The following is a 21,564-nucleotide window of genomic DNA, read 5'->3' as shown; positions in this document are numbered from 1 at the left end:
CCCAGAGGTCTTAATTTTATTAATGAAGCATAAAACATACTTCATTCAAAATTAAGTGTCTACTACATGCAAGGCACAATCCTAGATCCTCTGAGAAGGGTAGTATAAAAAGATATATCTGATATGCATCCAGCCATGACAGACAGAGCTGGTTCAGTGTAACCAGATCTCACACAGGCCTACTCAGGGTTAGTATTAGGTAACTGCAGATGGTTTTCCATTTACTTTAACTTTAAAGATTTAAGAATAAGTTAATCCATCTATTATAATAAAATAACCATTAGGTTTAATTAAAATTTATTTTCATTTATCTAAAATTATTATAAGAATTACATGCACATAAAAACAACATATTACTTTCAGTGTTATATGCTTCATAATTATATTGGTCTTAAAATTCTCAAATTTCTTTTTTCACATATTACACTAAGTGTCTAATATTTTTCAAAATAAAAATTCAGATAAGTAAAAATATAGAAATTTAAAATAACATTTGTAAAAATGTAATTTCAATGTATACAGGTTTTTTATTCGAATGAAGCTCAAAGTAGTTTAAAAATTGAAAATATTATTTTTTAATAAAATTACTAGTAATATGATTTTATACGAACACAGTAATCAAAATGTACTACAAAAAATAATATAATCTGCAGAATATAAAAAAGAATTCTGTTACTGTTTACCCGTATTTTCCTACTAGAAGAAAAAATAGAAGTGAGAAAAAGAAATAAGATAATAAAGAGTAATGAATTTATATATCACTTAAACAACTAGGAAAATTTCATCAAAAATCACCGCTTGCAGAAAGTTTTGATAACTAAAGCAAATGTTTTTACTTTTCCCTAGGTTTTGATACTGGAAAATGGTCGTTTCAAAAAGAAAAATAAAACAAAAGAAGCCCATGGTTGACTTAAAAATGAGGAAGACTGTGGCTTTTTAGAGTTATTCAAAATAGTTTATATAGTTTTAAATTTATTTTATTTAAGTAGCTCTAAGATAGGTCCAAACTAAAAATTTTATGTTCCTTGATCCATATTTGTAAAGTATAGTAAACTACAGAATAATTTAAAGGGTTACTTTTTATATCTAAAGGGCAGATCGCATAAAAAGCCTTTGTGTCCTTTTTTGGAGAGAGACATAGATTCCCTTGGGCAAAAGACAGTCTCCTGATTTCCCTGCCACCTGCTGTGTGGATTGAGGAAACCGAGGGCAGAGGTAATGACTTCCTTTACGAAGTGTGCTCATTGTTATATTCCTTGGTGCTTACCAAAGTGACATATATACTGTGTTTTCAGTGTTTGATGAGTGACTAACATGAGCTAGAATGCTTTGTAATGTGTAAATAATGCAAACAAAGTTTATGTTATCACTCTTATACAAGTCATATGTTCTTGTTCTTACATATCGCATAAAATATTGTTTCTATATTTTTATTGTGAAGTGTGTAGTGTGTATAAAATGAAACAACATTAAAATTTACATTAAACCCCTACTTTTAGCACACGTGGGCAGATGGAGAATATTTCCCAAGAGAAAAAATTTTCAGCACCTACCAAAAATTAATTTGATTGAAATTTCATTTCTAGTATCTGTTTTTTTTTTTTTTTTTCCTGAGTGAATGTTTCTAAGTTCAGGGAGGAGTAAATAGAAAATTAATTTGCAGAGGACATGGATGAAATTGATGTGGTATTTCTAATGTATTCTTTAATCCATCTACCTGAATGGAAATAACAGAAAGTTCCCCAGAATGGCACCCATATAATCAATTCTAAGAGAAAAACATGACCCATGATCTAAATCACCTGGACAGATTGGTCATCTAACAAGCATTCAATATACAGCCTCCCAAGGAAGCAGAATACTGATATGTCTTCTTGATGTTAGAATTGGTTCTCTGAAAATAATTCTGGTGATAATGAAGGAAACTGCATTGATTTTATGTCTTGTATACCAGTGGATAAAGATAATCCACTAATGTCACCTGAATACAGCTTTACTGTCTAATACACAGGTCATATTGAGATATATTTAAAGCATATGGTTTTTCGGAAGCTGGAAAACTCAGATATCAAATTATCATGCAGTTGATAATACAGATGCCTTTGAACAAAGGCATCCGGACATGTAAAAAACAAGCAAAATCATAACACACGCCTAGGACATTTCGAACATATATTAATAGAAAATACATAATGAGCTCTTTTCACCCTTTCCTAAGGTTCAATAGATTGTTTTCAAATTAACGTGAAAGTCTTTTGATTGAAAGAAAGTAGAATGTAACTGGTTCATATGTTAAGGGCAGCTAACACGCCTGCCATATATTGAGGTTTGGTGCTCAACAAATCCTTCTTGCTTTCCATTCTTCAAAACACTTCCTTTTATCTGCCACCTGTGGCAAGTTTAAGAGCAATACTTTATGGAAATGGCGAGGTATTTGGTGACCCATATTGAGTCAGACTTACAGTACGAAAGCACAGTATGTGCCTTTGTCTGTCTGCTTTTTGACCATGAGAGGTGGTTCTTTTGAGTTCCAATTTCTGCCTTTATGCTGGAAAATATGAATAGACTAGACTATGATGAGAAGTAAATTGATTTTTAAGAATCCTTAGAAGTCGATCTAAAATCTAAGATTACCATTTCACACACAAATGTCATGAATAGATAAACTATATAGTTATTTTGAAAATCAAGACACATTAAGAACGAAAGAGGGTGCTGCTGTCAGTTATGCCTGGACCTATGTATTAATCAGGACACTCTTGGACAAAACGGAAATTATAATTATCCTACACACCAAAGATATAAACAAACGAACCCCCTAATTCCCGGCTCTTGGCTGAGATCTGTTTGATTCTGGGTCTTCACCTCCTGAGGCATTTGTGTAGTCTTTTGCAGAGTTTGGCAACACACAGGTGAAGAAAAGTTGCCTGAGCAATATTGTAAAGTAGAAAAAAAAATTATAAACATTGCATGCTTCTTCTTTTGTAAGCACCAGAGTTAAAGCAGGGCTATGCCAGACAACTGGTATCTGGATTCCTGAACATGATGATAAATGTCAGCCAATGAGAAAAGAAGAAACCTGTATGTATGTATGCAGGTATGTATGTATATATGTATGTATGTGTGTATGTGTGTATGTATGTATGTATGTATGTATATAATTTTTTCAGAAGCACGTTGGTTACTTCTATGAATTCTAGCACTGTTTATTCTCAACATCTTGCAAGGAACATGGACAAAAACTTAAAAGGTAAATATCAGAGGACTACAGGATCTGAACAGATCAAGATCTTTTGATCACAGGAAAGAAGGTAGCTCCCTTAAAGATTTCAGGTAAGAAGGACCCATATGTTCTTATTTATATGACTAACAATAATTAGTTTGTGTCCCTTTATCTGGTTGTGGATAAAAGCTTATCAACTGCTCCTGATCACATGTCAAAAACTTCCACATATCAAAAGCCCAATAGGTTTATTAGTTATTTTAATTTTTATTCATATAAGTTTAGAATGAAACTTGTTAACATCTGAATTGTTAACAAAATAAAAAATAAAGATGACAATAATATTAATGATATGGTGATTGAGGGTAGTCTCTGAATTCTTTCCTCTCACCAGAATTTCCTTGTATGTATTCTTACCTACAGTGGATCTGGAATAATAACCAGCATATAGGTCTAAGAAATCACTTTTAGATGAAGTCTTGTTTATGAAAATCTAAAAAGTGTCCTATTTCTCTAAACATGGGCACTTTCCTGGATGACTAGCCCTTCCCAGGAGTAGGCTCATTCACAACTACAACATGGAGAATGAGGCAGTCTTTTGTGGACTGATGAAAGAGAAACTCTTTTCAAAAGCTACTGAATAATCCAAATAAACTTCCTTCACCTGGATGGTCTACGCACTCAACCCAAAGGCAGTGCAAGATGTGCGAAGGTGCCAAACAGGGCAGGGAGAAGTAATAGGAATAGAAGTAATCTCTTCTCCAAGTGATTATGCATCAGGAAGTTGCAAATACAGTATGAAAACACTAGTATTTGAGTATCTGCTAGCTGCGCTGCTAGTATGAATAATAACACTTGGAATGCAAAATTTCTTCATTCATGTATCAGTCTATGCTCCATCTATCTAGTCAACAGCTGTGTTGAGTGAACCCACTGTTCTAAGCGTTAAAACAATGTAAGGAGGTGGCACAGTGGAAAAATAGAATAAATGACTCTTTTTGCCCAGAAAAGAGACGAAAGCCTTTTTAAGGGTGACAATGGAGTTGCAAATTAAAGGATGAGTGGCAATTTATCAGGTAGAGAAGGGTGAGATGGGTAAGCTAGAAAGACAAGACAGAGATAAATCAAGAAAACTCCCTATGTGCTTTACTGAAGAGTCTAGAATTTATGCTACAGGGGATGGAGATTCACTGAAGGTATTTTAAGCAGAGAAGTGAGTCAATTAAATGTGTATTTTAGAAAGATTACTCTGGCTGAGTGTGACGAATAATTTAGTTAGAAGAGACTGTTAAATAAGGTGAGAATAATATTAATTATGAATCCATGAGGCAGACATAATTAGCTCCATTTTATAGATGAGCAAACTGTGACTCAGAAAGATTGACCAATTTACTCAATTTAAGTGGATGAATCTGCTTGACTCTGATGATTATTATTTTACCATTAGTGGGTGAATGGCTAAGTAAAAAAAAGGAATGGAGAGAGAGTTGGACAGAAATTAGAGCACTTCTAAGAGCTGATCCCGGTGTGTGAATGCGAGGGTTTAGGTGTACAGGTGTGACTTGGGGTGGTAAGTCCATTCTCAACAGGACACAAGAACCAGACAAACTTTGGAAGAGAAAGGAAATAGTTCAGTTTGTAACCGTACAGAACACTGGGACAGGGGAAGGGGACACTTCACAAAAGATATGGCAGAAGTAGACAAGTAAAGCTAGGAAAACTCTTTGAAGATACAGAGGCCCCATTCTTATTTCAGATATTCCTTGCCTCCCCTCCTCCCCTACTCTTACACCTCCACCCCCATCCCCAAGCAAGAAATGGTCAACATCAGCAGCCAAGAGTGAATGGGGAGCATGCTGGTCTTCAGTGGCCAGTGGAAACGCAGGTTCTTGGTGTGTTGAAAAGTAGGAAAGCCTGAGGACTGCTATATAAGAGCAGAAAGGAACAGCAAAAGCCCATAACCAATTTATCTCTTTATCATAGCACACTACTCTGCACAGTGGGGCCCTTATTGTCCTGTAAATACATCTTGCAATGCTCCCTCTTTGAGCAGCTTCTCAGTTTCTTGATTATCCCATTCTAGGATTTCTCTAAATGAAGGTTCAAGTAATCTTTCCCTCTGCAGTCATTTGTGTTGATTCAAGTTCTACTCGTCTATTTAATGTCCAGCCTTGGGTTTTAAGAAGTTTTTTCTACTACTTACCCACAGTAATTTCTCATCTGAAACCGTAATATACATATTAGATGGTACCATCTAATTTAACACTTCAGATTTTTCATGTTGGGCTGAGACTATTTGTATACTCTTCCTAACTATATTGTATCCTTCTTTAAGATGGACCCATGGAACCATATTTCTTTCTTTTGCTTCGTCACGCCCAGCACAGGCCAGGTAAATAGTCAACAGCAAGCTGTCAAAAGTGAGTCCAACACAGCACAGCTGAAATTTCAAAAACTCATCAGCACCCACTGGTTTTTATTTTCTCTTTTCTGTACTCGGAATTACTGGCAGTTGTGAAATGCAAGTCTATAAATTTCTGCTAATAAGACATGACAGGAAGGGTGGAGGTCAAGAAAAGGACACAGGAGGTCAGAATAAGCTACAAATGTGACTTGCATTTCCGGAATCACAGAGAACCTGTTTTTCTCTTTAGCTTCAAGAGATGAATAGTAATGATACCTTTTCCTTATCGGAAAAATATTTTCACATCTTATTCACCTCCCACAAGATCAGTAACATATACAGTACTTGAAGCCATGAGCACTATTACTTTTGGGTTCTCCCAAGTAGATGACAAAATCTATCTTTCCAGATTTCACTGTGACTGTTACCACAAAGATTTATGTCATAATTCAATCTGACCAACACTTAACCAGGCAACAATCATATGACATGTTCATAATTAGAAAGTGGAGGTGCAGAAGGAAAGGAATGACAATATGAATCAAACCAGTCCTCTGCCATCACGGAAGTTACAACCTGGCCAAGAGTTTGGGCATGTAAATAGCATACTGTAGGAAATGAACAACATAGCAATAAACAATTTGGCTGTTAAGGACAGACAGAAAAATAAAAGACTGGAAAGGTAAGAAAGGCTTCTTGGAATAAGGTAAGATAGAATCAGAAAGGTAAGATAAGGACTTTTACCCGGAAGAGAAAAGTATTGCTAAGACTGAGAGGGAATGGCACCAATTAGAGCATGGAGTTGTAAAAATATACTTTTCGCAGAATGACTTGTGGACTTTTGCTAATGGACTGTGGTATATGTGGGGGGTGTACTGGTGGTCATGAGGCTAGAAGAAGTATGTTGGGTCTCGATGTCAAAGCACTGACTTTATTTTGTAAGCAACAGTGAACCAACTGTGTTTTGGAATAAGAACTGATAGGGTAGATTTCAGGACTGAGAGAAGTGGGCAGAGAATAAAGCTAGGAACCTGGTGTTTGGCTAATGTCCACAGTAAAGAAGAACAGCAGGAACGCATTGAGTTTTACAAGAAGAACTTGCTTAAGAAATCTTTTTGAGGGCTCGTTAACAAAAAATGTCTATCTTTCAAGTAAGAGGAAGTTAAAATTATACCAAGAATTATATCAATTATTATGAGTACGGAGTGTGTGTGTGTTTTGTTCAAAGTTCCCTGTTAAAACATAAAAACTCCTGAGAGGCTGATTCAAGCAGCTACTTGACTGCTTGCTGGGAAAAGAACAGCACCTCAAATACTTTATTAAAAGCACATTACTAATTTTTCTTTTGCCTCTATTTTTTTCACGATGGCCATAATTTCCAAAACTGTAAAATTTTGAACCTGAGAAAAGCACAGGTGAGAATAGCTTTTTCAAAGGGGCGGAGTAAGCACTTGAATAATAAAGTGAGTTGAAACTACACATAATAATACGGTAAAGAGAGGTTTTTAAATTTCAATTAAATAGCTCCTATCAAAAGGTGCTAAAGGTTTCAATTTTTCAAACAGAGGCCTGGCTGCTGTAATCCAAACCCTGCAAAGTTTGGATTACATTAACTAAATTCCAAGCTTGACTAGACCGCCTTGAAAACTCTAATTTCTCTGAAAATGAAAACAATTAATGTTCTGTTTATTCATAAGATTAAAACCGCTGAGGTGTAGAGTGGTGGGTGTAATACTAAGTACTTTGCCTGAACACCCAAGCGAGGAAAGACCAGACCTTTTAACTAGGCGAACCTACTCAATATGAAGACATTTAGGTTTCACTTTTTCAATAACAAAGTAGGAACCAATTAACTCATTGAACTTCTAGAAATTAGAGAGTGGTTCAGAGCAGAGATTCTTAAGTGAGTTAGCCTGGGTATGCATCTTGGCCGAAACACTTATATAATGTGAGAGTTTGGGCTAATTTTAACCTCACCATGTTTCATTTTCTACACTGTAAGGATGTTATGAGAATCAAATATCATAGAACATGTAAGGTGCACAGAAGAGTGACCTATGGTGGGAATGATACCCTATGTGAAGATGCTATATCTGGGTTTTTATTCTGATACCAGTCGTAAATGTTGATAATCTTAACTCTTGAAAGAGACCAAAAGTTAATTTGGGTTAAAGTCAGCATTTTATAGGTGAGGATGCTGAGAGAAGTTCAGTCAAATGCCCAGAGTCACACAGGAAGTCAGAGCGGCAGGACGGAACCAGACTTTGAGGCACGTGATTCCATTCTACTGCTCTCTGGCACACACACAGAGTGGCCGGCGATGGACGAGCCACAGCATTATGGGCCTTTGCCATGATTCAGGGGAGAGTAATTCCCCCTCCCCAGTGGGAGGGCAGGTCTCAGCAGGCTGCCTTCATCCGGGCCTGGAAGCTGGACTATGAATTTATGCCTCATTCCCAGGCCTCAAGTTTTACGAAACCCCTCTGCAGGAGTTTTGTAGGAGAAATAAAGACACTTGAGAATGCTCGAAGCAAGCATTTTCTTCCTGATTCATCTCAGCACCGTTACAGACCGCTTCATGAAGGTTCCTGCCCTCTTTATGGTACAGTCACAGCCATCGCACTGTGGCCAGGCATGCAAACACATACGAACTTGTCAACGTTTGTGCTCATGCTAGGAATTACCGATTTTTACTCTTAGACACCTCAAATCAGAGAACTATAGTTGGGGGATAAACAAAAAAAAAAGGACACGAAAATGACTTTTTTTTTTTTAGATTAAAAGTTTGATCTAATGATTGCTTTTGAGAATTGGTCACATTTTAGTACTAACACTATCATCACTGCAAACCCCAAACATGAGGATTTTATAAATGCAGCTATGAGAAGTTCTAAAAGGTTTAAGCTGATTGTAGATGAACAAAAACCCAAATTTTTAATAAGTATATCAGCAGTCTACAGTGAAAAGACTGGGTGTCAGACAGAAACATGTTTGAGTTCCAGCTCTGTCCACAACTCTATTTTTGTGATTAGGGCAAAACACTATCTTCTGCTTCCTTATCTGAAAACCTGGGAGGAAGATCAGTAAAAGAAAAAGAGTCTTTTTAAAGGTAGATGCTATGAACTGAATTCTGTTTCTTCCACCTCCAAATTCATCTGTTGACTGCCTAACACCCAATGTGACTATGTTTGGAGATATGGGCCTTTATGGAGGTAATTAATGTTAACCGAGGTCATAAGGGTGGGGGCCCTGATCCAACGGGATTAGTGTCTTTACAAGAGACACATGAGGACACATCGTGAAGGTACATGGCTGCAGTCTAGGAAGAGAGCTCTCACTGGAGACCAACCCTGCCAGATCTTGATGTTAGACTTCTAGACTCCAGAACTGTGAGAAAATATATTTCTATTATTTAATCCACCGAGCTTGGGTATTTTGTATTAACATCCTGAACTAAGGGTGGAATTAGAACCATTCCTGTGTTTCTTGAAATAAAGAACTGTAGAATCATATACACTCAATGCTATGACTTTCCACTAACAAGATGCCCTCCAGATCGAAAGCTCTTTGCTTTTTTTGTTTTTAGACTATTCAGAAAGTTGAGGGAGAAAAATTGGTACTGGGAAAATATCTGCAAACAAACTTTAGATACAGAAACTTTAGAAGTAAATGTCAAAAATGTGTGTGTGGTTATGTATGTATATATGTAACATACATGTGATCAATACATGTGATTAAAAACAGGGGTTTTGGAACATGGTTGTCCTGGTTTGAATCTTGGCCTTGCAACTTACTAGCGGTGTGTTTCTAGGCAAGTCACTTAAACTCTCTGAGCTTCGGCTTCCCCACTGCTGAAATGGAGACCATAATAGTATCTCTCCCACAGCACTGTTATGAGGATTAAAGGAGTCAATTTATGTTAAGCTCTTAGAACAGTAAGTGGTAGTAAGAACTTCATAAAAATTCATTTTACCATTATACATGCCTATACAGACACAAAGTGACAAGGTTTTTACCAAAATAGGGAAAAGAAAAAAAGTAAAAGAATCCAAAGCACAGCATTTTTATACCCTTTGCATCCACGGCACATAGCTCACACAATTTCTTAAACCTATCTGACCTTCCAAAAAATTAAACTCTACGTAATGTCTAAAATCTCACGATTACTGTCAAACTTCTTGGCCACTAGTGCCTGGAAGAGACTTGAGAAATAATTAGGAATTGGAACATAAGATAAGGGGCAGCAAAAGGGGAAATTATAGAGTAGACTGAGATTAGAGGGTTAAGCAAATGCTGGATATAATCAATTTACAATCACATAAAGGGAAAAAGAGAGCAACACAAATTGTCTACTGTTTTCATACTATTGCCACTACTGCCACCACTATTACTCAGATGAAAATATTTTCCCCAATCATATTACTGACTTTGTTTTCACAATTATATTCTCCAGAACAGATATCAGATTCCAAGGAAAAGTAATTATGACAAGAGCCTGTAAAGTTATTTTTTGCAAAACTTTTTTCAATTTCTCTCATGTAAGATGAAGTCCAAGTAGGACTCATCTTTGCAAGGTTAACTTTGACATAGGGTGTTAAATTTTTTCTCACAGGGAATTTCTCTCAACAGAAATTTAGCACCTGTCATAAATGTAACAGTGGGATAATTCTGCCGTGGCAAGGGGCAAATTGGTCTAACAGTGAGCACAATAAAGCATATTTAACTGATTTGCTCTGTGCTGAGTGTAGAAACATTCAAAACAGCCTTTTCCTATTGGTTTTTTTTTTTTTTTTTTTATCATTCTTAGAGGGATCTTTACTCTGAGTCATTTTTCATGCACTTGGTCATCAACTCAGCAAACTGATTTTGTTTATATATAGCTTTTGATGGCCACATAAAGAAAGCTTTTATGTGCTTTCTTTATAAGAATGAAAAGATATTACTTATAACCACTAAATTATATATCATCAGTCCCCCTTAATTTTACAAGTGAATTAAGTTTGATGTGAAATTTAGAACCCATCCATTTGACTAACTATATACCAACTGTGATTGAATGAGGCGCCAAGTGGTATCATATGTGAAGAGATCATTCTAAATAACCTTAGATGAAGAAAAAGAACAACTGCCCAACTATATTAACAGACTCAGCCGCTGGCAATAATTCTTGAGGATTCCTTTCGTTTCTGACAATTGATCTTATTTCACTGTCAAGGTGAAAATCTGAGCAAAATCCATAGAGTGTATGATCAGTTCAAACGGAGAATAATTTATTCTCTTTTGTTATATAAAAGAATCTATTTACACATGTATTTTTGGATAGCTTAAAATAGTTTAAAAAAGTTAATTTAAAAAATAACAGCAAAAAATAATTAAAATAAACCAGAGACAACCAGAAATTTATTTATTAAGAAGCTTGGACATGTTGTAATCCAAGGGACTAATAATGCGATATTTCATCTGAGTCAGCTGCTTAAATTTTTTTTTTGTGCTTTCTCTCTTTATCTCTCTCTCTATTTTTCTAAATATAATTTCAAAAATAAGAAATTACTTGCCCGCAGAAGTTCCAAATTCATTTACATTAAGATAGCTATGAGAGCTTGTTTTAATTATTTTGTAACTGAAATACTAAAACCACTTCTGTTAATTAATTACTCCAGCTTTGGATTTGGCCAACACTAACATTTACTTTATCTAAGTAAATATATGATAACTGATAATTACTCGTTATTAATAGGTCTACAAATATTACTATTTAGTAGATACTGAACTTATGAAAATATTTGAAGTAGAAGCAAGCAAAAGTAGCTGGCGATTAATGAAAATGCCCTGGGTAGCTATTTCTGTGCACTGTACCATTTCTGTTAGTCCTTGTGTGAAATCTTAGCCATGTTCTCTTAGGCAGAGGCATGGTAAAAGGACCCAGATATAAACCTGAACACAGGATCATCAAATAAAATACCACTCACATAGTCAACCTTCCGTTGTTAGCAAGCCCTAACAACCAGATGCTTAATATTTGTCAAAGTTAAAAAGTATTCTTGTTGAAAAGAATGTTTTCTCCAAATCTACAACATAGGACCTTATAAGACATGGTGCTTTAAGTTGGCTCTGCTGACAGTAGAAGTCCAAAGCAGGAGACAAACTACACAAGCTATAGACTCTGACCCAACAAATACCAACACTGATTATAGCCAGTTTTGAGTATTTCCAAATTCCTACTTCTTTAAAGCATATAATATCCCCCCAAAATAAAACCCATAAACTCTTCTTTTTCTCCTCTAGCATTCTACTAATTATCCTTAGTGTAAAAATGATGGAATCCTAATTTATCACTCTATGAATCATGGTAATAACAAATTCATATCTACCTGTGAGTTGATGGATAACTTATTTATCTCCATTGTCTTTTGTGTGAAGCCATCCCAGCTTCTCTATAGAAATCAGCTTTTAGCAAAAGAGTGGAAAGAGGATAAAATACTCCAAGTCAAATCAGCATCTGATTCATAAAATGAGAGTGCTCTGGCTTCAAAATGAACAACAGCAATGCCCTAAAAAAGTTGACCTAACTTTGTTTTTATTGTTTAAAAGAAGCTCATTGTAGAGGAAAATCACACATGATTTACGGTTTTTCTCTGTAGAGCAACAGAACTTTAATCCACAGCTCATGAAAGGGTGCAAAAGCAGCTTGAAAATTATGCCGAGCTTAATTATACTTAATGTGAATTATTCAGAAGTGCAGACAGAGACTAAAAATTTATTTCATACAAAGACGCTTGACATTTTAATTGGTCCTTCAGAATAGAGACAAAACAATTTCCTCTCAAGAAAATTTACATCTTCCCTATCAGAGCCTCAGCCTCAGCCAAGCAGAACTTCATTAACAAGATTAATTATCTAGCCAGTGTCTGCTTCATCAGGTGTATGGCCCAGGTGGAAAGAGGAATACACAATAATGACTGACATTTCTAACAGAGGAACTGATTCAAGGAGGGAAAAAAATGACAGATTGTGCCACCATACCTTGGTCATTAGCCATTTTGTCAGGGTGCTCCACTGTGGGGGGAAAAATAAATATTATTAGACTTTGACAGTTCCCAGCAAGGAAGCTGACATTTTAAATCAACAGCTTTTTTTTAGTAAGTTCTCATATGAAGGCCAATGTCCTACTGAAATTGAATTGATAAGGAATCAAGGTTAAGGCAATTATTTTTATTAAATAATTAGAAGAAAAATAAAAAATAATGGTTTAGCTGTATAAATGTGTTCCTAAAAACACATTATTTGTCACATTCCTCTAAACTTAAATTCAGAATAATTATCATACAAAAGTAATAAAAAATAATTAACAGTGAAAAAATTCACACAATTATCAAGTCATTTTCACCCATATATTTTAAACAACTTAATAAATCTATTTTTTTGTATTCATTTCTTTTTCAATAAGAGAACTTAACCAATTCACACATGAATAGGGTAAAATAATAGAATATCATGAATATGGTTTAATCTAGATGGTTTGATACATTTTAGACCTTGTGAAGAAAAGTCTTGAGTTTTTCACAACTTCAGCTGTGTTCTGAATGATGTTCTGGAAAATGACTTTTATTTTTGTTGGTTTCTTTAAAATTAAATTTTTTTTATAATGGCATTAACATTGGTTAATAACGTTATATAAGTTTCAGGTCTACAACATTATAAATTGATATCCATATACACTATAGTGTGCTCACCGTCAAAAGCGTAGTTTCCATTTGTCTCCATATATTTGACCTTCTTTACCTATTCCGGCCTCCTTCTAACTTCTAGCCTCTCTGGTAACCAATCCCCAGCCCGTTGTCTATATCTGTGAGTTTTTGTTTTAAATTTAAAAATATCTATCTCTAAATTTTTAAAGGTGACTTACTTCCTATTAACCAAAGGTAACTACAACTATATAGGAGGTAAATCTCTAGTATTATAGGTCTTCTAGAAATTGTGATGTGACATTTTGACCATTGTAGATCTTTAAGTCTTCATAATTAAAATAATTTCTCCTAGACTAGATTTTTTATTTTTATTTTTTTTGAGCTTTGAGTCCTTGGGCATATTTAACTCACTCAATTGCAATCAAACTTGTGACATAGGCTCCTATACTTGCTGGTTTGCTTCTCGTATATACCTCAGTTAAATTCACACAGAGAAAAATGTAATAGCATTCCCATGAGCAGCAACTTATTACCTGGACAGTTTTTTCATAATATGTGATAGTTTCATAGCAAATCCATCATTTTTTGAGAACTATCTTAAAGTCTTACAGGTGTTGGGCCTTCCTTTTTTAAATTAAGAAACACAAATTGTCCAAAAGAATACATAGAATCAAAATACTTAAAAAGTGATGCTGTCAACAAAAGCACCTTTAAGATGAACAAGATTTGTTAGTGTCACATCATAGGACAAGTTTTTAAACCAGAGGTCATTTATAATTTATTTTAAAACACTATGCAGATATATTCTGTGAAAAGGGTAAACTAGGAAGGGTATCTTAAAAAGAAGACTTTGAATTCTGAATGACTCTTTGGAAAATGGTATACACGTGAGTGCTTATTACACTAAGTTTCTATAAGCTTTATATGTTTTATAAATGTCTCTGTATCTCCTCTAGATTTAACAAACATTTTTTTATAATTCACCAAGCCATCTAATCTAATATTTTCTAACCTAATCATTACAACTTAATTTTTGTCTTGATTTTCTCTCCCATTTCACATTGAAGACTAACAGCTTCTCAAAATATTTTATTATAGTATTAAAGGTTTGTTGATGAAAAGTGCTTTTGATAGGTAGCTAAATTATTGGTACTTTATAGATAGGGATAGAATTCTAATGTAGCTTTTAATAAAGGTCACTATGTTGTAAGAAGTGCTACACCAGTTCTCCAGTAAACAATGAAGAAGGATGTGTCAGGATCACACGTGATCACACAATCTAGGAAGGGTCATTTGGTAGACAGAATAGAACACAGTTGAGAAACTACCATAATCAACATCACATATTTAGGGGGAACTATTTGGAATGATATCAAAAATAAAAAAAGAAAAAAGAAGGAAAAAAAAATCTCATATAATTACTACTCTTTATCTCTTTTTTTGTCTTTAATTATATACATGCATTATCTGCAATTTAATAAATGTTTTAGCAAGTGACAAATAGTATTTGTTATGGTAGACAATCTCATTCTCATTCTTATCTTCTGGATTTGCTTTACTGTTAGCAAACCTAGACTAAACCGAACTTGAGAAATATTGAATGTCTCAGGAAAGGTTATCTACTAAAGAGTATTTCCCAACAGGGACCAAATATATTCTAACACTTACTTTTTTAAAGACAAATACTGGCTTAAAATTACTATAATTTGTGCCTGGCTCCTGTCAGTTATTAAAAAGATCATGTATTTTGTCACAAAATAATTTGAAGACTAAAACATTTTTGAATGTTGAGTTCTATATTCTTGGGTGTGAGAGATGTACAGTTCAGAATGACGATTAAGGTTGCCCAGGGAAAATGCTCTACTCTACTGCTCCTTCGTTGCTTCTTTGTGTGTGGGAGGTGACATCATCCCTCCACAGAAATCCTCTTTGGTCCACTCCATCCAGAACATCCCTCCTCCCTATTACTTGATAGGAAACATGGAGAAGCTTACTTTACTTGTTGGAACAACTCCTATGATAGGCAGAGATAAACATGACCCTTACAAATCTTCCAAGGGTCTTACAAAGTGTGGGTATTGCAATGGGGAGGATTTGAGAAAGGGAGGTGGGTATTTGCAGAGTCCTATGTGGTCAGAGAATCAATGCAAGAGTCTTTTAATTAACATTCCAAGGAAAGAGTCAGATATACTACATATATGCATGTACATAAAGGTATAGTAACTTAATCTTGTTTTAATTATAGATGTCCTTTTAATTAACCAGTGATTACTGACTGAGTTTTCTGTACCTTTCTGGCTAGTGTCTAAAACTAAAAAAAAAAAAAAAAAAAAAAAAAAAGACAAAACTGTAGTCTCTAATAGAAAATGCTTCTATTTTTGCAGACTTAATATGAAAGAATGAAGCTTGTGGACACTTGTCTGAGGTGTGGTTACAACAAAGCACTTGCCTGTTACCCAGCAGACTACTGAGAGTTTTCTCAGACTCAGGACAACAGATAAACCTTACTCTCTATCACACAAAGTTACGCTCTGTTGAACAGTAGTAGCCTTATGTGTTGAAACAGCTTAGGAAAATGAAAATCTTAAATCAGAGAGCAATACTGTGGTGATTTTATGTTTTTGGTGTAGAATTGGTTCATTGTGGCTTCAAATTTCTTATGATGAGTAATTTATTCACCTTAGAACATTTGTCATTGTAAGTGACATGTAAAATGCATGTGTGTACAATATCACTTATAGATAAAGATGGGCAATATCAATATTTCTGAAAACTTAAAGTACACCGAAGACATCTAAAACTTAGTTTACTATATGAGCAAGATTTGTTTAAATATCTAAATGGCTATTAATGATACTTAGGGTAAACAACAGTAAACATTCAAATCAGGATATCAGAAATAAATCTTGTGGACTATTATGACATATAACAAATTCCTGAATTTGTTCTTAGTTCTGAACATCTTTTCATAGATGAATTTAGGGCACTTATGGTAAACAGTACCAATTGAGATATGGAGTTCATTAAATAACCTACAAGATGGATATCAGTGTAGCCTGTAAATCCTGTGATAACTTGTTATTCTGCTGTTTAATACATTTGGATGCTTTAAGTCATCTCAAACCCTCCCTGAGATCTCTAGTTGGCACACACTGTGAGCATGAAATTAATTTGGCACCTGCCTGTAGATAAAGATGAAGCATTTGTGAAACACTATCTAGTTACATTTCATGCTCCCACAAAATGAATAACCAGTTTCCTTTCGATTGCTCATTTTGAGTGAAACCTGATTTAGACATGAAGTCCTAAAAACCTGGATTGACAAAGATTAGCTTATTCCCTTCCGTCTGCCTCCCAACTTATACTCTGTCACTAAGAACTGTCATGCAGTCTTAGGCTGAATACTTGTTTGTGTGTTCCTGGCAAATTTTCAGATTAGCTGCTACCAAATTCAGCTTTTAAGTAGCTCACTCACCAGAAGTCAAAACTTCACTATTTATTAGGGTACTTTACCTAGAAGAATTGAGAAATAAACTATACAGTTATTCTATGACTCTTCTTAGAATAACTCTGAAAATGTCAGACATGTGTTTCTAATTTTTCAGTTGTTTGCCATCATGTATTATCAAGTTTTCAGCCAGAATATATAGGCAAATGTGGTCATAGATTTAAGAGCCAACTATCTTTCACTAAAACACACATATCTTAAATATACATCTTTAAATATCAGCTATGAAACATTTGAATTATTTTCAATTGCCAAATAATAGCGGCTCTCGAAACCACTTGTCCTCCAGAAAAATAATACTGTGCTTTAAAACAGAAAGGACTTACATAAAGATTATTTTGATGCAGTTACTATTCTTGGGCTTTAGTATTTTTCTGTATAAACATATAACTCTTCTTAAAGTGAGTACTGATTTTTATTCCTGTAAGTATGTGTTTTCTTCTAATCATTCTGCAAGATTTGCTCTTGTAGTTGCTACCCTGGGTCCTTAAAATAAATACATTCATTTAATTTGGGATTTTCTGTCTTGCCATCTCAAAATTTCCTTTAATATATAAGGACAATAGTTAATGAAAGAAAATATTTAAAGTTGGCAAGAGTATGCCATTTACATAATTCAATACTTTTTAATTTTTGTGCCCTTACATAAAATGGCTAAAGGGTTTCATTATATTTCGAATAGAACCAGTATACATTAAATTAATATAAAAATTCCGAAAAGATTACAAAAGAAAGTCAAATTAAAACATCTGCCTTGTGCTAATGGCAGAAAATATAATAACATAATACATTAGATCTTTCTTAGACATGATGGCTTTCAGTATAAAAAAGTACATTTTAATTCTTTTTATTTTTTCTAATTTTATTGAGAAATAATTGACATATATCACTATATAAGTTTAAAGTTTATGGCATGAGGGTTTGATTAACATATATAGTGAAATGATTACCTCAACAGATTTAGTTAACATAAATCATCTCATATGGATACAATAAAAAGAAATGAAAAAAAATCTCCTTGTGATGAGAACTCTTAGGACTTACTCTCTCAACACAATTCCTATATATTGTGGAGCAATGTTATTGTAGTAATTGTGTTGTACATTACATTCCTAGTACTTATCTTACATATGGAAATTTGTATCTTTTGATCACCTTCCTCCAATTCCTCCTCACTCTCAAAATCACAAATATGATCTCTTTTTCCATGAGTTTGGTGTGTTTTGTTTGCTTGCTTGCTTGTTTTTAGATTCCACATATGAGTGAAATTATACAGTATTTGTCTTTCTCTGTCTGACTTATTTCATTTAGCAAAATTCCTTCTAGACCCACCCATATTATAAATAGTAGGAATTCCTAGTTTTTTTAAAATTTTTTATGGCTGAATAATATTCCATTGTGTATATATTGGCTTTCAATGTTTCCCAAGTTTGGTGTTTGCCAAATCTGCCTAATCATAAGAGTTACCTGGTGGCTGGGTACAAGTTATAAAACATAGATCTCAAGAAAGGACATTCAAAATGTCTTTGATAACCCCCAATTCTTGGTAGTCACAACTTTATGTAATCTTTTCCATTCATCCATTCATCCATTTATGAACACTTAGGCTGTTTTCATGGCTGGGCTATTTTAATAATAATGCTGTTATAAACATGAGGGTGCAGATATCATATCCACATAGGGTTTTCATTTCCTCCCAGAAGTGGGAATCATATAGTAGTTCCACTTCTAATTTTTTGAGGAACCCCCATGCTGTTTCCCTTAGTGGTCCCCTTTTCTCACATGCACGCCAGCATTTGCTAACTCTTGTCTTTCTGATGACGGCTATTCCAACAGGCATAAGTAGTTATATCTCACTGTGGTTTTAATGTACATTTCAATTTATTTGGAGTGTCCCCTGTAGTCACGCTGCCAATAGAGATGGTATAAGGCAATTCCTAAAACAGACTCCAAAACCATTTAACGACAATCCCGTAGGACAAGCAAGACAATACTAGAAAATGATTCAAACCTTTCAGAGTCCTGAAGAGGATGGGATCAGAGAGGGGCCCCACGCCTTTCACATTTCGTGCTTGAATTCGAAAGTAATACATAGTGTCAAGGTTGAGATCCATGATTTGATGAGTAAGCCGGTCACCGCTGATTGTTTCCATAATCCAGTCATCAATTGGTATATTCTTGTCCAAGGTATAAAACAGGATGTAAGCTGCATAAATAGATGAATGCAAACTTTGTTTAGTGTACTTCCTGCTCGCCATTCTTCTGCTTCCAAACATTCATGTTTCCCAAATGTAATTTGTAATGATTATTATAGGTCCACAATCTGTAAACTACAATATTTGGTCCAGCAAGTAATGATTTTTTTTAATTGCAAGGATTAAATAAACAATTGCTTAAATATATATAACCTAAAAATGGAATAAGCCATTGGAAATGACAAATATCTGTCATATTTAAAAATTCAAAGTTTCTACTGCCTATAAATTCTCATTATTGGTTTATTCTAATATATAAGCATGATAAAAAATGTAAGACATAGATAACAAGTCTGTTTAATTTTCACCATATTCCGATAATGAAAATAAGTAATGTTTATTTTGGCTTCTGCTTAATATAAATAATAAAAATACACTGAAAACATAAAATGCCGTATATGTTTAAATTGTTATAAAAATAAATAATGGTATATAATTACTGTAATAACTCTGTGAGGTTAGCAGGGACACTGCTGTTTTCCTTTGACAGGTGAGGAAGCTGAGGATGACCCAAGCTAGGTGGTAAAAGGGCTAGGATAATGTCCTCTACTCCCATATGAAAAATCTAACACCATTTCCCCTAATCCATCCCACCTAGGGAAAAAAAAAGACAAGGTGTTCCTGGATAACTGCAGGTTATCTAGTTAATATCTCAAATGTTAAGAATCTATCATTTGATTATATCATTTACACTCTGTGTTAAGGGATATGCTTACCTGAATGTTAATAGGGTATTCAGTGGTGATAGTCTATTATGCACCCACACATATCCAGGTAACCCTGAAGATATTCATATTCTAACATTATATTTAGCCAATATGTAAGCTAGCTTTTATCTAAAACCATTAATTCATAATTTTGTATTACACTATCAGATGAAATTATAAAAGAGCTCATCATAGATGTCTTTGCTACATGACTATAGTGCCAGGCTCCATTTCTGTCAAAATTATGCAATGATATCTGCATCAGATAGGCCACACATGTCCCTAGTTCTATTCTTATGCATTGAACACATTCTTTGTATTTCGTATTTTTAAAAACAAGAGTCTTTCTTTGATTCACCTATTCCTGCCTTTGTTCTAAGAGTCCCTCTTGTCCAATCTGAACTGGGGACCCTCACACATAGATCTTTCAATGGTTATGTCATAGGGTTTTCTGACTCAGATCCACCTCCCTTACAAAATAACCATGCACACTACCTACATCTCAGCACAAACTCTTACCAGGAAGTCTGCAGTAGATCTTCTAGTCTACTATGCTATTTCTACCTCCCTCTTATTCCTCACTCTCTTCATCCAAATCCTACCCATCCATCAAGGTCAAGTTTAAGCTACACCTAACATGTGAAAGCTTCTTCTATAGTGAGCATTTCTTTCTGTAAACTTTTCAATCCACTTCAATAAAGTATAAGAGCATTTATATGATTTTAAAAATCATTTATTACTTAATCCCATAGCGATTTATAGAATTATGCTTAGGTTTGGGGGATGCATTCTAGACAATGATCTGGATCTTTCTTCCTTGTGATTCTGTAGGATTAAGCATTGTTGCAAACTCCAAGATCCAGAAGTCCATTTCTCTTAAATTAAGATCAATGCTGGAAACTTGCATCTCTTGCTTTTTCTTTCACTTTTTCCCCAAGTTGGGTGTTTTCCAAATCTACCTAATCATAAGAATTACCTGGTGGCTGAGTACAAGCTCCCAAACATAGATCCCAAGAAAGGACATTTTGATTTAATAGGTATGGCAGAAAGCATCTTTGATAACCCCAATTATCCCACCTCCTGGTAGTCACAAATTTGTGGTGATATTGTAACACAGCAATCAATAATACTATGGGTTAAATGTAACCCCCTGGTAATCTGCACCCCAGATGATTTCACTACTTTAGTTGGTATTTGGAATCTGAATTTTTTTGGCATTTGTTAAGATGTTGATGCTACAGATATGAAGGACTTAAAATGCAGAGAGCTCAGGAGAAGGTAAAAGACCAAGATAAAAAATGCTGCAAAACTCATAAAGGTTGTATGACTTTTCACTCCGGTTAATATTAAAATCGAAAGACTATATAATTCAAAAGGGACTGTTAAGTATTCATCGGATAAACAGTTGTTTCTGACTAATGGAGGTCCATTTATTTATAACTTTAGTATCCACGATCAACATCAATAAAATCTCCCAATATTCTTTGAGCCAGAGCAGTAGCCATTCTTGTCCCCAAAGAATTATATCTATTGAAAAGAAAACCTTGGTATTCGCAATGCTTTTTTTTTTTTTTTTTTTTTTTTTAGCTTTTATTATGTCTGTGTCCTATCTCTTCAAAAGAATAAAAACATTCCTTTAGTTCAGGAGCCATATCTTATATTACGTTTTATTCTTAAAAAAAAAAAAAGCTAATAAAATAGTCTTTGCATAATAGGTATTGAAACTCACTTATTAAATGAAATCCCCTCTCCAGGAAGCATATCAGTTTTATATTCATG

The 21,564-nt window shown here is 34.4% G+C and overlaps 1 protein-coding gene across 3 annotated transcripts in view; it reads right to left on the bottom strand.

Moving 5' to 3' along the window:
* Window positions 1–21,564, bottom strand: part of DCC (DCC netrin 1 receptor) — a 1,187,310-nt gene that overhangs the window by 73,070 nt on the left and 1,092,676 nt on the right. For all 3 annotated transcript variants that reach the window (XM_036230053.1, XM_036230054.1, XM_036230055.1), the window contains 2 exons: window positions 18,835–19,029; window positions 12,651–12,683 (listed from right to left, as the gene is read on the bottom strand). In XM_036230053.1, the coding sequence (XP_036085946.1) occupies window positions 12,651–12,683; window positions 18,835–19,029 (228 nt within the window). The remainder of the gene's footprint in view (window positions 1–12,650; window positions 12,684–18,834; window positions 19,030–21,564) is intronic.

The sequence above is a fragment of the Rousettus aegyptiacus genome, unplaced genomic scaffold, assembly GCF_014176215.1.
Source record: "Rousettus aegyptiacus isolate mRouAeg1 unplaced genomic scaffold, mRouAeg1.p scaffold_m13_p_12, whole genome shotgun sequence".
NCBI classification, from domain to species: Eukaryota; Metazoa; Chordata; class Mammalia; order Chiroptera; family Pteropodidae; genus Rousettus; species Rousettus aegyptiacus.
Note: the sequence above shows the minus strand (reverse complement) of the source record. Positions and strands in the feature narration are given on the sequence as shown.